Source organism: Malurus melanocephalus, unplaced genomic scaffold (assembly GCF_030028575.1).
Source record: "Malurus melanocephalus ecotype Western Australia unplaced genomic scaffold, MMel_1.1 scaffold_53, whole genome shotgun sequence".
Taxonomy (NCBI): domain Eukaryota; kingdom Metazoa; phylum Chordata; class Aves; order Passeriformes; family Maluridae; genus Malurus; species Malurus melanocephalus.
This window is the reverse complement of record NW_026623285.1, coordinates 2,331,300-2,347,412: the sequence shown is the minus strand read 5'-3', so window position 1 is coordinate 2,347,412 and position 16,113 is coordinate 2,331,300. Positions and strand designations below refer to the sequence as shown.

Genomic DNA, 16,113 nt, shown 5'->3' with positions numbered 1-16,113 from the left:
AATTTTTCTACAGTTCTATTACCAAGCACTGTTCCATACCAGTAGAACTGTTCTCCCCAGTAATTTCCACCAGTGAACATACGAACAATAACAAATGAGGGCCCTTAATTATTTCCAGGTTTTTCCAATAAGCAGTGTTGGCAATACAGCTCTCAGCTCTCTGTACATCATACAAATAGCAAGGCAAGGCCTGCAAATATGGCAAGGGCATCTCTATTTTCCTGTTCTCTGATGGGCAAGCAGGAGGACTAAGAAGGAAATGGGGTGGGGTTTTACTGTCAACATGGAATAGTTTTTTTGGCTTGGAGACACCTTGAAGCTGTCTTCAAGGACACAGCTTACAGCTTCCCAACTTGGTTATAAGGAAAATTGAACATTTCCGAGGATGCTTCTTCCAAAACAAAAACTGATTTTTTTTTCTCCCTTGAGGCTTGAAATGCGTTTTGTGCTTTTGTGCTTTTGTTCTCAACCCCTGGTTTTTTTATATATGGGTTTCTGCTTCCCTCTACATTTATGGGTTCTGCTTGGGTTCAATATTTCTAGGATTTTCTTTATGGGACTTAGGGCCCCACAACCCTTGATGTTGCATTAATGTGCAACAAAAAGCTGCATGCTACCAGGCTGTGTACAGAAAAAGACCAGACTGGAAGGGACCCCAGCTTTCCCCACAGAGAAATATAGTTTCACTTGATGGCTTCTGGAATGAACTTTGCCTATTATGTTTTATATAGATTTTGAATAAATCCTCTGAGTCACAGATTTCTTATTGGAACAATAGAACTATTTAGAGGCCAGGGGAAAATTTGGAAGCAAGTATAGATTTTGCTCCCTGTTATGGAGCCCAGAATCCGCATCTTTCCCCACATCCATTTAGTATGGCGCAAAGGGAACTCACTGACCCTTTTCTTTCAACTTCTTTTGCTACTTCACAGTTGAAATACAATTCTGCTTCCTATTTTATTCCCCTACAGATCAGAAAAAATTCAACAATACCCTAGGTCTCTTTCCTCTGTTGGCCTGAAGCAGACAGCAGAGCAAAAGATAAATTAAAACAGAATAAAAAGGAAATTAATTATGAAGAGGTAAAATTTTCCACACAACTCTTCCACCTGATGTACGTATTGATAGCTCCAATTGTCATCTACAGACTACATAGTCAGTCTGGACTTCGTTTACTACCTGTGATACATCATCTCAGACAAAAAAACTTGAAACAAGCCCAAATTGAGAAAAATAATATGAAATTGGTTCAAATATGGTCTCCTTTGGTTATCAGCTACAGTTCACATCTTCACATGTATTCTTGCAGTCGTCCACAACAGCCTCTTGAGCTTAACAGACCTTGCTTGAATATTTAAAAACTACTGCTGCCTTTTGCTCGCTTTCATTATGTTAATTTACATCTGCTCCCAAAAAAGCTRCATCAACAACTCACAGCAACAATGAATTAATGAAGTCCAGCACGTCCAAAGAGAGATTCCTTCAGGCACATTAAGCCAGCAGTTCGTCTCTCCAGGGACAGTTTCTAATAACAGCTCAAAAACACTTTGTGAGAACACGAGTTTTAGCACTGAGTATGTCAGGAAGGCTTTCTGCTCTGTCCAGAGGCTCCAGGAGACCATCACCATTCAGATCTGTGCATCTCTTGCACATCTTCCTATGCAATACGTGGGACAACCTTACTGCGTGTTACAAGACCAGGACATAAGGCATGAGCAACCACCTGTCAGAAAAGGAAGCTGGATATTCCACTGTTGCCAGCACTTCCTTCACAAGTGCTTGAAGGATCAGAGGCCCTTCAAGCAGCACCTTGTGGCTGAAGTGCTGGCTGGTCACTCTCCAGACACCTTACAGCCTGTCCGAGATTGGATGAGCAATATCTGTCACAAAGGACTGATACAAAGGGGGAAGCTCCACTGTTGTTCTGTCCAAGTGCCCAGCTTCAGGAGTGAAAGGGGATCCTCACTGCAGTGTGAGCAGCAAGCCCAACCAGATTTAACCAACTTGAAAACCCAATCTGTTACTCCAAGAAATTTATTTTGTTCTCTCTTAATATTTTTTTTAGGACATTTTACTATCAAAGGTGCGATCATTCTGTCTTTGCGTGGGAAATCACAGACACTTCTCTAATGGGGAGAAAAAAAAAATTAAGTTTAAAGACCTACATAAAAATCTAATACCTACATACAAATACTTTATTCTGGGGATGCTGGGAAGAACCACAGAACTCCTGACAAATACTGAATAGCTTTCAAGGAAAATTGTGAAATCCACTCTACATCCATTCCACGTATGTATAACAAAAATGTCTATTTGGACTTGAACCCACATCAAAAATCTTTAGTTAAAAATGAATTGAACAAATGGTTCACAATAGCTGCTCTGCTAAGAAGTTAGAATTAATATATATGGTTTCTAACCAATCTATAAGATTTAAAGTTGCTTGAAGAAAACTGAAAAGATCAAAAGCTTTTGTTTTCATTAAAGGAATCAGGCAACCAAGAACACTAGAAGTATTTCTGTATAACATCATTTTATCCTAACTATGTTTTGTTTTATTTTTTTTAATCTCACCAAAACCGAGCAAGAGATGTGGGAGGAGGACAGAAAAATATAAAGTCCTACAAGTACAAGCAAGAAACATTAGAAAATGAAAAGCAAAGACAGTTTTTTCTTGTATCACATATGTATGTTATATATGTACACACTGCATTTCAAACTGTAGGGTTAAAAATGAAGAATGTTGCTTTGAGCCCTTACATTTACAGTACCAGTGAGCCTGGATCTTACAGTTAAAGAACTAGATAAAAGTAACATAATATTCAGAATTCCCCAGGAAGTACATTCAATTCTCTTAATGCTGTCAAATAAGCTAGGGATTTGGATTTCACTCATTTTGAGAATTGTTCACTGCAAACATTTTATTACCTCACCGAGTTTTATGGACCCTATCAGAACAGCTGCGATTCACTTCACTTGCAGCAGAGGAAGCTGGTAATAGCTCAAAGATTGCCCCCTTCATTTCATAAACCAATTAGGACCTGGATCCTACAACTGGAGTAACACAACCCCTTCTTTTACTGGCAAAATTCCACTTCATTTATGTGAGCTCAGAATAAACGTCTCTGTTGGCAGAACACAGATGCTCATAGCAGCAAATGTTTCTAAAACACACTCTCTAATTTGTTCCTTCTTCCAAGGAACACTTTTCCTGGACTCTCAGTCTACCTGCAGGTTCTGTCTAGCCATCAATTCCTTGTTCAACTCAGTTTGTTAACAAACATTGCTAAGAGAATTTAAACTGATAATTTACCATGTGGAAATCATCTAGAAGGTCTCCAAAGTGACAGATTTGCTTAAATCACTTTTTTTCCTTCTTAATCAAGCATAATTTAATTTTTGTAAATAATTAATTTTGGTGATGTTGTCATCTTAGATTTATCCATGCCTTTGATTTAAACTGTTGGTGTTTCAGGAAGTTGGTTTTTTTTTGGTGGGTTGTTTGTTTTTTGGTTTTTTGKTTTTTTTTTAAATGCATATTTGGCCTGTCTGTAAGTATAAATAGAACCATATATATGCCCTAAATGGGACTATACTGTACCATTGATTTTGAAAACTCGATTCATCAATTAATAAGGAGGCCTACTTTTACAGGTGGTAAAATAGGATCCATGCACTTTACACAAAGTCTACAATTCCTGTGTTTTCCCTCAGGCACTTTCCTCTGAACTATTGTAATTGGTTTGCAGCCAGGTACCAGCTTAAAAAAATAAAAAGAAGAAAAAAAAAACAACCCAAMGCATTAACACTTTATTCTTCTATGGTATGTTTTTATATCCTTTTGAAAGTGTTCAAAAAAGGCACTGGGAAGAAAAACCATGTAAAATTGAGGTGGTGTCTGTTCAGCGCATCAGTGCTGATTGTGTTTCTGAAGCAGATGCAAACATAACTTCCTAATGGGCAACTAATCTTTTATCAGAGTTCTTTGCACATAGAAGTCTTCATTTTTTTACTCACTCATTATAGCTATTGTGCCACCCCCAGCAAACCTTTAAGCCTTTCTCTGAACCAACACGGTGTAAGGCAGCACCCAAAGCTTGCTATTTCCTGGAACCTGCAAATTATTCTCTTAAATGAATTTTTTTTAAAAAAAGCCTTATACCAAACAAAGTCTGTATTGTTTGAGTTAGTGTTTTACTGCAGCTTAGTTACCTGTCAAACAGGCTGACACTTGGATAAAACACACACTGGAATCATGCATCAGGGCATGTTAAGCACAAACCTGTGATGAAGAGCAGAGCTATGCAATTCGGCTGTGCAGAGCCCTAATGATCTTTTTTTCTGGTCTAGGGGAAGCTTGATCTGTCATATCAAACCCACTGCAATTCTGAGATCCTCTTCCATCCGAAAATGATTTTACATCTGTTTTAGTTCAAAGAGTTGTATAAATCAGAAGCTCTGCCCATAAATTTTGATGACACCTTTAAAGAAGATTTATACAGTGTGTATTATATATATACGGGAGGTATGTAAGAGATACCAACCACTAAAATTAAGGGATAAATGCTGGATTCTCCAAGTTCTGTATATCATCTTTAAGCCCTATTTATAACTTTCTCTGATGTGAGAGCCAGCCAATGCCTATGAAAGCTCAGTATCTCTACTCAGATACAACTATGGGTACAGCACACTACTCTGAACTTGTTTTCCTATTGCTCTTGCATGGGACAAGCTTCCCAGGACAAAAACATCATGATCCATTTCTTAGAAATCACTTGCATGGGAATTGGCTTGAGCATGGTTTCACTGCCTATCTCAAACAAGCATCAGGAGAGGGAGAGGGCTGGTTTCTTCTCATGACGCAAGACAATAATCCTAGTAAGGGACAGCAAGTCATACAATATCCCTTACACTTTTGGTTTTGGCATCCTCGCTGTGAGAAAGCAGCATTTCTAACAAACTTAGGACTTCTGTCAAGTAGAAAGTATGAAGTGTAACATACTGTGTTTGCTAAAAAAWTTAACCAACATGTATAACAAACGCATAATTTTCAGGATAACAGTTGACATTGTCAGCTAAGAAACACACTAAACTCTTCATTCCAGGTTGTCAGGCTAATTATTAGCTGGTTAATGATCCTCCTTTCAGTCCCCCAAAAGTCACCTTGATATATCAATGTTTTCCAGCCCCTTCCTAAACCATACAGCAAGAAACAGTTCCTGGGAAGGCAGAGGAGTATTTTCTTGAGAGAAGATGTGAACAACCACCTGTTTGTACTGAGCCTGACACAAAGACTGGTGCTGTTTGCCTTTTTTCTTCCTGACTCAGCAGTTTGGGGAAAAATTGAAACAGCAATTTCTGAATGTGTTATGCAAACAACAGGGGAGGCTGGAGAGCAGACAGAACTTTTAAACCTCACACACAGAGCTTCTAAACATCACAAAGCAGCATGGCTCAGCCTGCAGGTCAGTGTGTGGACCTGGGCAGCAGCTTGCTAAAAGGGATGACCAACTTGAGAGGGTCCAGCTCATTTTCTCTTTCATCACCCTGTCTGTTTAGCTAAGCTCTCAGACAAGTTGTGTCTGTGAATGGCTCACTTGTAACAATTTCCTAAATAATTCACCTGAGCTTCCCAGAGAATTGTGGCTGCTGCTCATTGTGGCTCGATGGAATTCCATATCAAGGCTGGCCAAGGTCAGTGTAGTGGAAGGGACTAGAGAAAACACATCTTAGCATAAACAGAGGAAAAAGAAACAGGACCCTTAAACAGGAATTAAAGCCCAATTTTTAGTACAAAGACAGAAGAAAATAAAATTTGGACAGAATGACACTGTCAAATGCTCCCACTTCCCACCTCTCCCTTTTCCTCCCCTTCCAGTGATCTCACTGATGTTTTGCATCCTGCATAACCAAGGCTATGGAATGGTCTTGATCAAGTCACTGAGTGGTCATTTGATACTTCATCTCCCACAGCTTACTTCTTCTCATCTCACAACGTACTGTGGTACTTCAGTTCAAATACGTGAGTTTGAACAGAGGCTTTTATCCCAGATTTCCTGGAAAAGGAACTAGTCTTTGAATTTAATAAAAGCACATCATTCCATGGCCTCTTTGATGCCACACACTCCACCAACTTACTAAGAGCTTAAAGAGAGACTTTCTCTCGGATGTACAAAGACCCTTCTCAGTCACCTGCCTATTCCAAGTCCCTTCCAGAACTAGCTGCATTATGGAAAGTTTTCTGCCTGTGACTGTCTYTTACAGGAGTCTTTTTTGTAGCCTCAAGCTATAAAGGATGATAACAGGATGCTCTGAGAACTCAACCAGCAGTTGCAATCTTAGATGGTTTGTGCTGTGGTGAAACTCCTGTGCTTGCCACAGAGGTGGTCTCTTCTGCCATTTGAGGCCTTCAAATTAAGACTGAGAAGAGGTTTTTTTTCCATTTTCCAAATGCCCAAGGACACCAAACCGCTGTTAGTCCCACTACATGCATGGAATAGTCAGTTTTTCTGACTGCTCCATTTCCCATGTCTTTCTGTTGGAAAAGCCTTCAAACATGTGAAAAGATGATAAACTGGAACCAGAGACACACACGTGGCATCGTGGGAGGAAAGATGGAGGAAGAGTGAGGCAATGCTTAGGTGTTAAAATGAATGCTGCATGTGGGGACTGAAAGGCTGTTTTCCCACTGGTACCATGATTCTTCAGTACATCAAGGCACCAGAGGCATCTTCCAAACCCCTTTTGTTGCCTTCTCCTACCTGCTTGCATTTCACCAAATGTGGTTGCAATTTTTCCCTTTTGATGCTGTGCCAGAGGACCATCTTATCTCGATTAAAATGCTCTACAACACTTTAAAAAAGATAATCTACATCACATGGTTAGTGCTCTATGTCCACTTTGGAGCCTAAGCTCACCAAAACCAGACTCACTCTCACTCTCATTTAGCACAATATTAATAATGTGCTGCGTTTGTGACAACCCTCCATCCCCCCATGTTCTTTACCAGCTGCAGACCTGTACCAGTGAGTTTCAAGCTGGAATAATTCCTAGTTATGTCCACTAGTAGCTTGAAAAACTAGCTTGAAAGCAGGTTACCTTCTCTGTGAACGCTGAGCTGTTAGGTAGCACTACCTACAGTATTTGACAGTCTGGGAAAGACATCTTTCCTAGCAAAAGATGTGTCCAGAGCAACCAGCATGCTTCTTGTCACCGATTTGTCTGACCAGAATTTTCACACACTGCTGTACACTCAGTCACAGAAAAAATGGAGTGATTTTAAAAAAGAAGACAAGCACTGCTTTTGCACAGCCTAGTTTGGAGTCCTGTATCTTGAGCTGATTCAGCTTATCTGCTTTTCTATACCTTTGACAAATGYATGTCTTATATCACTTCTCCTTGCCTTCCTCCATATGCCATACTGCTTTTCCTCCATGTATCTTATCTTGAAATGATGTGCTATTAATCAGCCAAAGACACCCTTCACTGCTAARTGCTCCTCAACTGATTTTTCATCAGCACAAGTAGTTACTAGTTGCAGCATTCCTCCCACATGCTGAAGGCTTGGCAAGGAGGGAGGAGGGATGGCAAGGAGGTTAGAGACTGCCTCACTACATAAATACTATCTGGGACCTTTACACCAACCTGCCAGTTTGCTGGAATGGCAATGCTGCTGTTTGTTCTCAACAAAAGGARCACTGTGGGAGGAAAGTGGGGCTGCACCCTGTCTTATTTTTTAAGTTAATAACCTTYCTGCTCTTCCCTTTATCTGATTAATCTGGCTGGGTGCCTGTTCAGTAGTAGCTGATGCTTAATACCTGAAACAACGTGTGGATATACACTGTGCCAGTAAGGCTCRCCCAACAATGCACATTCTGTCATGTTTTCCCATGCCTTGTGTCAATATCTCATTTTATATGCAAGCCCCCAGAGYAGGGGACAGGAAAAAAGAGAGGCATGGAGCGAGAGAGGGAGGGAGGAAGAAGGTTAGAGAAGGAGAAACAAAAGTAGGGGAAAATTACATCCCTTGGGAATGTCAGCTGCTACAAACTCGCCCACTCCTCACCATGAAAGGAGCTGTGTGCGGGCACAGGTGGGTCCCATTCTCTGTTACCAGAGCACAGCCTACAAACAGGGGCTAAACGAAGACTTTCATTGCTGTTCCCTGTTTTCATTGGAGCAAGGCCATCATAAACATTTGCAGGTGGCTTGGCCATAGTCTGACACTAAAATATTTGTGGTTGTGATAAAAATCAGAATATTGCTACAAGATGGTTCTATATAACCTTCAGGGCTTGATCTTGCTCCTACAGAACGCAGTGAGAGTTTTACCCAGTTTCTCTCTGCTGGTTTTATTGCTCATTAAAAGGCATTTTCTCTGGTACAATTCTTCATGGTAAGGACTCATCTACCCTTTGGGGCAGCTTCACAAGATTTCAAGAAAAAAAAAAAAAAAGGGAAACTCAACCAAAACCCACTGATTTGAGCACCTCAAAGTTTGGGCTAGTTAAACAGCTGAACAATCTCAACTTTGCAAGGCCAAATCAAAACTACCAAACTTTGAAGAAGTATTTTCTGAATTCATCTGGATTTTTTTTTCCAGTTGTTTAATATCAAACCATTGTCCAGTCCGTATTCCTCATGAATGAGTCGAGGATATAATTCTTAGCACATTTAGAAGGGTAAGATGAAGATAAATGGAAATGACAARATATGTTCTTTGAACAAGTCAAACAGACACCACAGGGAAAAGACTGAAGGAAAAGAAGACAAACAAGGATGCTCAACACTTTGGCAAGGAGAGGAAGTCGAAAATACAGCAATTATCTCCTAGGACACACCATGAACAAAAAACAAAACCTCCTAGGAAGAGGGAAGAATGGGAAACACAGTATGCTGGAGGTCACACCATAAGTCTCATTCACACACCAACTCACACAGAGACTAAAATGCTGACAATTGCCTCGCAATAAAGCAGCTTTAGACTCAGACTTAGGAAACATTTGTGTGATTCAGTCACAGGGAAGAATTAAGATATGTCATGACAAAGTTTCCCAAATGAGACACACCACTGACTAGGAAAAGGCCTTTTTATCCTCAACCCCTCCAACTTTGGAGATTCTAATCACCATGGCCCCAAACCAACACAAACCTAAAACCTGACTGACAGGGTCTTGCAAAACCACATGCAGATTTTTTCTCATTATATAGAAACAATTGTTTGGAAGCCAAGTACAGACTTACATAAAACACCTCACCACTGAGTATTAAAAGTTGTTTGGGGTTTTTTATGCTTTTAATTAGGATCATAATTACCACTAGACCTATTAAGTCACAATTTGAACAGGAGCTTAATCATCCTTAACTCAAATAATGGCATTAGTTAATGTTTTTCTTTCTAAAACTGAAAAAGAAACTCTTTCTTCTGCCCACCCTCTCTCCCAGCCCTGTCTTTGAACAGAATGGTRCATAAGACAACAACTTCCCTGGATTCACAAGCAAATGGTATTGCATGTGAAATCTCAGTGAGCATTGTGTTTTGTCAATATGTAACATATAAAAAGGGCACATCTATCAAATATGTTTACCTGACCCTTCCTATCAGATTTACACATTAAGAACCAAATCCTGAAATAGTAGTAAAAGGGGAAATAGAGRAGTTTGGCCAGGAGTACAAAACTAGGGCAGCAGATGGAATCTGTGCTCTGTGCATGGCTGGGTAACCCACAGCTCAGTGCCATAGCCACCCCAGCTACCAGAGGAGATACACAGCCTGTGGCCTACACCAAGAATCTTGAAAGAAAACTCAAGAATAACTGGATTTTAAATTTTCAATGTCACGATTTCTCTTTTTGGTTTTATTCTGAAAAGACTGCAAGTTGATCATCAATTATTTAGACAATGCACAGGGACAGAGACTGCTTTTGTACTTGTCACATCATGGATGTGACCAAATTACAAACGACAGATAATGAATCTAGATTGCTGCTTCTTTCTTAGTCCACTAATGTATCTTTTTATCCATACATTTTCATGCATGACCCTTCCTGCCCCTCCTTCCCCCAAATTATTAGAGCTGTGTGATGAAAAACTGTACCCTCAAGCCATCAGGGCAATTTCTGTACAATTAAAAACAAGTTATTGTGACTTACAAGGACCTCATACTTGCTGGAAGTAACCGAGTGTACCAAACATAGATTTTTCTGTTCACACAGWTCTCCAAACACGAGCACAAAATTGGCATTCAAGCCAATACAATAAGCATCCGTACTGTCAATTTATGGTAATAAATATGCAACCATCATCACAAATTGAGAAACTTTTCACAGAGATCACTGTGCCAAACTCCATTTATCTTGACAGTCTTTTTGTCTTCCATCATTCCTGAACTAAACAGAGGACATAGGAAATAGCTCAATCCCATAGAGCACCCAGAATTTCCACTGGAAGAAGTTAAAGGATCAACTTCACAAACACTTTCTTCTCAGAGAAGTTATAGAAACAACAAGAACTTTGAACACAAGACAAAAACAATAAATTGTATGGAGAAAGCAGGACTTCCTAGTAAGTACGGCATTCTGCCCTTGTTGAGCCAGGGTGCCAGGTCTGGAGAAATTTGGCCATTCCCCCACAGTCTGCAACATGTGCTGCAGGGGTCCTTGCTCATGCTGACAGGGCCAAGTGCAAACTTTATAACCTCCAAAACCACAAGAACAACATCTGGTCCTGCATACAGCTGAACTTTCAGAACCATGAAGACACAAGGTCCTACGGGCAGCTGCTGAAGCCAGGGAATCAGAGAATTGAGGAATTGGAAATGGACTCACCCAATCTGCCGATTTGTGGAAGGTGCTTGTGTAATGACAGAACTGGACTGTGGAGATGGCATGGCTTGTTGAATCACAACGCTGGTGTCGTGGTTTGGCATCCTTGTGTTTGTCAGCTGGTGGGATCCAGGCCCTGCCATTGCTCCTCCAACTGTGTTATGCATGGAGATATTCTGTGAAAAGAAAGGAAATGGGAGATGGTGGAAGAAAACAAAAGGAAATAAATGTCTTATCTTGGTTTTCTGTTCTACAGKAGTATTATTAGAAATAATACTGGCTCCTGGTAAATCCCAAGTCAATAGATCTTGTTATAACCAACAACAATAAAGAAATGAAAAMTAAATATTTACTTCCACAGGGCAATATAAATGGAAAAATACCCACAAGTTGACTAATCCCCTTTCTGTGATTCTGTCTTGTGATTTATAATGGGGATATTTAGCACGTATTTCTCCTAACAGAACACAGTATGAGTGCAGGACACCTTGATTTACAACATGGGCTGTTTAGTGTGTACTATGTCTGCTTAGACTGACAAGCAAATCAAGTTTTACTGTCCCAAAGTAACAAACAGTACATGGTACATCATGAAACAGCCATTTCTATTAGCCTCCACAGATTTTGTAGAGCGATAATAWCCCAGAGGCTTAGAATAACACTGTATTTGCACATATATAACCTTTGCTTCAGGTAACTCAGAGCTCTTAAAAAGTTCTTAAAAACAAAACAAAAAAAAAAAAGTTCACAGATAACTCATATCCACTGAGCAAACAACCCACGAGAGACCAGGATACTGCTCAGGAAGGAACCATGGAATAAGGCTTCTCTCCTGTTATTCCTGTACACACRACACACACTTCTGCAAAACCGCAGGGTTTGACTTGGCCTGCGTTGAAAAACAAACAAAACTCTCAAGCCAGAGATAAGCCACAGTGTATACATATGAAAAGTATGGTAACCTTGAGAGCATTATTTTTCCTATCAGGCATCAACATGTGAATTGTAAGCWGCAAAAGGAATAGAAACTTTCCATTGTCAGCTCATGCTAGGCTAAGGAAAATAGGGAAAAAAAACCCTTATGTGCACACTGCCACTAAGACTCACACAAAGCACCTTCCTGACCACTGCAATACTCAGGATTAAAAAAAAAAAAAAACAGAGTTTTATTTCATTAAAAATTTCAATCTGTAAGTCAATTTGTCTAGGAAATACACACAACCATCACAAAATATTGATGATAAAGCTGGTGAGAAAGGGAACTCAAAGCTCTGATCWAATGTGTAAAACAGAAGAGGCAGAAAACATTTTGAATCCCAGACCTAAAAGAAAGATTGTGTTATGAACCAAACCAAGAATAAACTCCCACGGAAAAGGAGAGCAAATATTTAGAGGATCCCATTTGAAGGCATTAGCTGTTATCCCCTTATCTCCTAATTTTATGTATTTCTTGTGATTTCCCAGGACAGTGTGGACACAGGGATCTCTGTTTTACATAAATGATTCCAGTTTTCACTAATACATAAAGAGGCAGAGATGTTGCCTACAGCTGCATTGTTAGACCACCTCACCCAGAATGAAGAGGACGCAGCTTTGAGTTCCTTTCCCAGTAAATAATTTACACATTATGAATCAGGTCTAGAAGCTCCTTATTCATTTAAGTATTCACTTAAGTAGCCTTATTCACAAGAGGAAGCCACCAAGGACTTTAACTCTGATATTTCATGGGACAGTAATATGCCATGACTATCAGGTAATAACCTTAGAAAACTTCTCCAAAAGAAGTTCTCCTTCATCTACCACATTCCTATTAAAATGTCACTTCTTCAACACATTACTGGCTTCTGATGAAAAACCTGTTCAGTGAAAAAATATATACATCCAAATCTACCTCATGATTTTAACCTGCAATGACTTTTTTGATCATTGCAGGAATTTGCAGAAAAAGATCTAATGTCTGCCCATGTGCAGTACATGTTTTAAAGCTATCATTTCCTAAAGTGATCTTTAAAGGAAATATGCATGATGCCTTGAGTCTGCAAGGCCTGGGAATGGACAGAATGGAAATCCATCACAAGCTTTAGACAAGTGGTACCCCGATGCTCACCCAGAGTTTTACTGGACWTTGTTGTACCATGGCAGGGCAGAACTTAAAGATTTTATAGCTGATTCCCGTGCTCCTAGATTAAGTATTTCCTTTCTCTTTTCCTTCTCTTTACCTTTTCTCGTATAATTACAGTGGTCGCTAAGGTACAAAAGATGAATTATGATGGATACAGAAAATTTTGTTTGCCCACAAGACATTGTAATTATTATCTTACATGCTTAAACTTGCCACTCTCTTTCAAAGTTTTAACAGTTTTCAATAAACTGCATCGGTTCAGAAAGCAGGCTGAATACGTGATGCTTGCAGAGCAAAAGCAGAGTGAAAATCTTGTCGATGTTTTCAGATGTCCATTCTTCTCAGTAATGCCAGCACTGCTGTWGGGCAAGCATATACTGCGCTGCCAAGTAAAAGCCTAAGGTTTCACAACAAAATGTCAAACTCAGCATGACTCTGRCATTCATAAGAAAAGGATTTGGCAATCCCAGAATAATTTACATCAGTGAGATGCTTGTGAATTCACAGAGCAGTTCAAACAAGTTCATGCTTTCAGGACAATACCTATGCATTGAAAGCCAGCAGGAAGGCAGTGCCCAGCAGATCTGACACTAAGCCTATCTGATCTCRCGGGATGCATCACGACATGCAGAATGACTCCGGATCACCAGCACAGCAAGACTGGGCTCGCTGCACGTGTGCTGCAGGCAGTCTTCAGAACTCCCAAAATGGTTTTGCTGTATTGAGCTCTGCATCTGACTCTGAAAGGATCTGGATAGGATATTAATGACCTCCTTGCAGACTCGACTTTGCATCCTTATAGAAACAGGAAAAATTCAGCAGTGCTGGCTGAAATCAAGACCTCCACTCCATAATTGAATTGTTGTTTGGTTAGGTTGCTTCCAGTTCTATTTTTAAGGAGCTCTTCATGCTCTTCTAGGAGGCATCAATGAAAAATATCTCCTTTGACTCCCTTTTTCATTATCCTCCACCTCTTAGGCCCATGGTTAAGATTATTTGATACTAGATGTGGAGCTCCCAGCATTCCAGCTCAGAGAAATCCACAGGAGCAATGACACAGACTGAGCTCTCCCTCTGCTTTTAACCTTCCCAAGACTCACCCATATTCTGCGAGAGTATGACACACACAGTCAGAGTTTTCTCAGGTATCTTATCAACTCTGCTTCAGGGCTAGAAGAGGGCATGTTCTTATCATTATGACCTATTTTACTAAATCGACCCTAAATGTTCACAAAGGGAATAGGCCACTCACATGTGAGCAGCTGTGGAGACACAAAAGACATCCCCTGTCTTTAGGACTAATTTAGTGATTCTTAATTAAGTTCCAATATATGAAGAGGAATTTATGTCCTTTAGGACTAAGTTTCATCCTCACGGAAGYTTCCAGTCATTCCCAATGAAGCAGAAACCAGGATTGAAACACTGAAGAGCTTTCATAGAAACACTCCCCTTGCCCATCTGCTCATGAAGTACAACATAAATGTTAAAACAAATTCACCAAAAAGCAACAAACCATATCCACAAACCGCTTTTAAATCAATGTGCTCATTCTCAACCTTTCCAGCTATAAGAGGAAAGTGTGCAGATCATCATCATCTTAACTTCTCCCCAGTTACACTTCATGGCCCATTTTAGCTTCAGTCCTTGAAGTAAATGTTTGAGCATTTTTCTCCCACATGCAACCATTTAATTTTGGATAGGCAACACACTACTTTTTTCTAAAGGCTAAAAAMTTCTTGAAGTCATGCTTCCATGTTCTGGTGGAGAGGATTACACATCCCTCCACAAGAACACACACCCTGTTGGCAAGCACAGCAGAGAAATGACGGCTACACAGACACAGGCAAAATACACCCAGGCAGTCACCATTTCCCCTAAGCCCTGGTTCTTCCAGAGGAACACCCATCCATGTCACACAGCACCACCTGAAGTCAACAACCATCTACCAAACGCTCAGGGTGAAGACAACCGAYCCATCCTTTACGATCTAATGTAATATTCTGAGCTTCAAACAGACGTTGTAGTTTTAAACTAGCAGATCTAGTATCTGAACCAGAGTCTGTTTTTATTTTCCTATTATTATTTTTTAACTGTGAAGTTTACTAAAAATTACAACCACCAGTTTACACAAACTGCAGACTAAACGGATTGCTCTATGTAAGCTTCTAGATCAATACACCTGTAACCTATCACCAATTGTATATAAAGGTATTTTGCAGATTATTATGTAAATTCTCAAGTCAGAAGGTGTTTGCCATTAAAAAAAATTAAATAAAAATGCAGTTAATTTAAGCACAAAAAACCCACTTTGTGCATATTCTAGTTTTCTGAAAAAAAATCATGTCTCTATATTTTGCTGCACAGCAACTTAAAATTTTTACATAGTCCAAGAAAAAAAGCATCATCTTGAAAAAGATATAGAGAAAAATCAAATATACAACAGTATTTTGGAATTTATACAGCCTGTCCTCTCAGTGAATATATTTTAACAAGGACAAATATTTTAAGACAATAGAATTCTAAGACATTTGAATAACAGTTTCATACGTACTTTTAAGAACTGTACAGTAATACCTTGCCTGATCACTGAGATCCTAACTTCAAAATATATATTAAAAAAATGCATGATTGGAAGCTTCCAGTGACACTTCACTCACTGCATATGCTGCTTACACACCAAAGAACTTGCTGGCTTTAAAACTTGGAAGATATTTTTGCAAAGAAACTTTTACATTAAATGTGGCAAATAACAGCAGGCTCCAAAATTAATCATATATAATCTCCATCAAAATTTGAGCCTCTATGAATTGTCTCCTGACAGAAGAAATAGATAATCTCAAAACAAAAGTTAGCAAATCTCCCCAGAAAGAGCACCAACTCATTTATTGTCTCATTATTCAGACCGATGTGGAAGGAAAAGACCCTCACACCAGCCCATCGCAGCTGTTTCATCTGTAACTGGTGTGAAAACTCTGAACTGCCATAAGCACAGAACTAAGCGTGCTGCCTGCTCAAGGCCAGCAAACACAGATGAGGAGCTAGGGAAGAGAAGAGAGATAAAAAATGAATCACATTACTAATACAATTGAAGGTTTACCACATTACTAATACAATTGAAGGTTTACAGGGAAATTTTACTATCAAGACCTAAATTAAAAAAAAAAAAAA

General features: G+C 39.6%; 1 protein-coding gene across 1 annotated transcript in view; it reads right to left on the bottom strand.

Annotated features, from left to right (window-relative positions):
- The window catches only part of CREB5 (cAMP responsive element binding protein 5), a 206,914-nt gene that overhangs the window by 156,350 nt on the left and 34,451 nt on the right, over positions 1-16,113 (bottom strand). Inside the window, exon 4 of the mRNA XM_057365513.1 lies at positions 10,827-10,999. Within this exon, the coding sequence (XP_057221496.1) occupies positions 10,827-10,999 (173 nt within the window). The remainder of the gene's footprint in view (positions 1-10,826; positions 11,000-16,113) is intronic.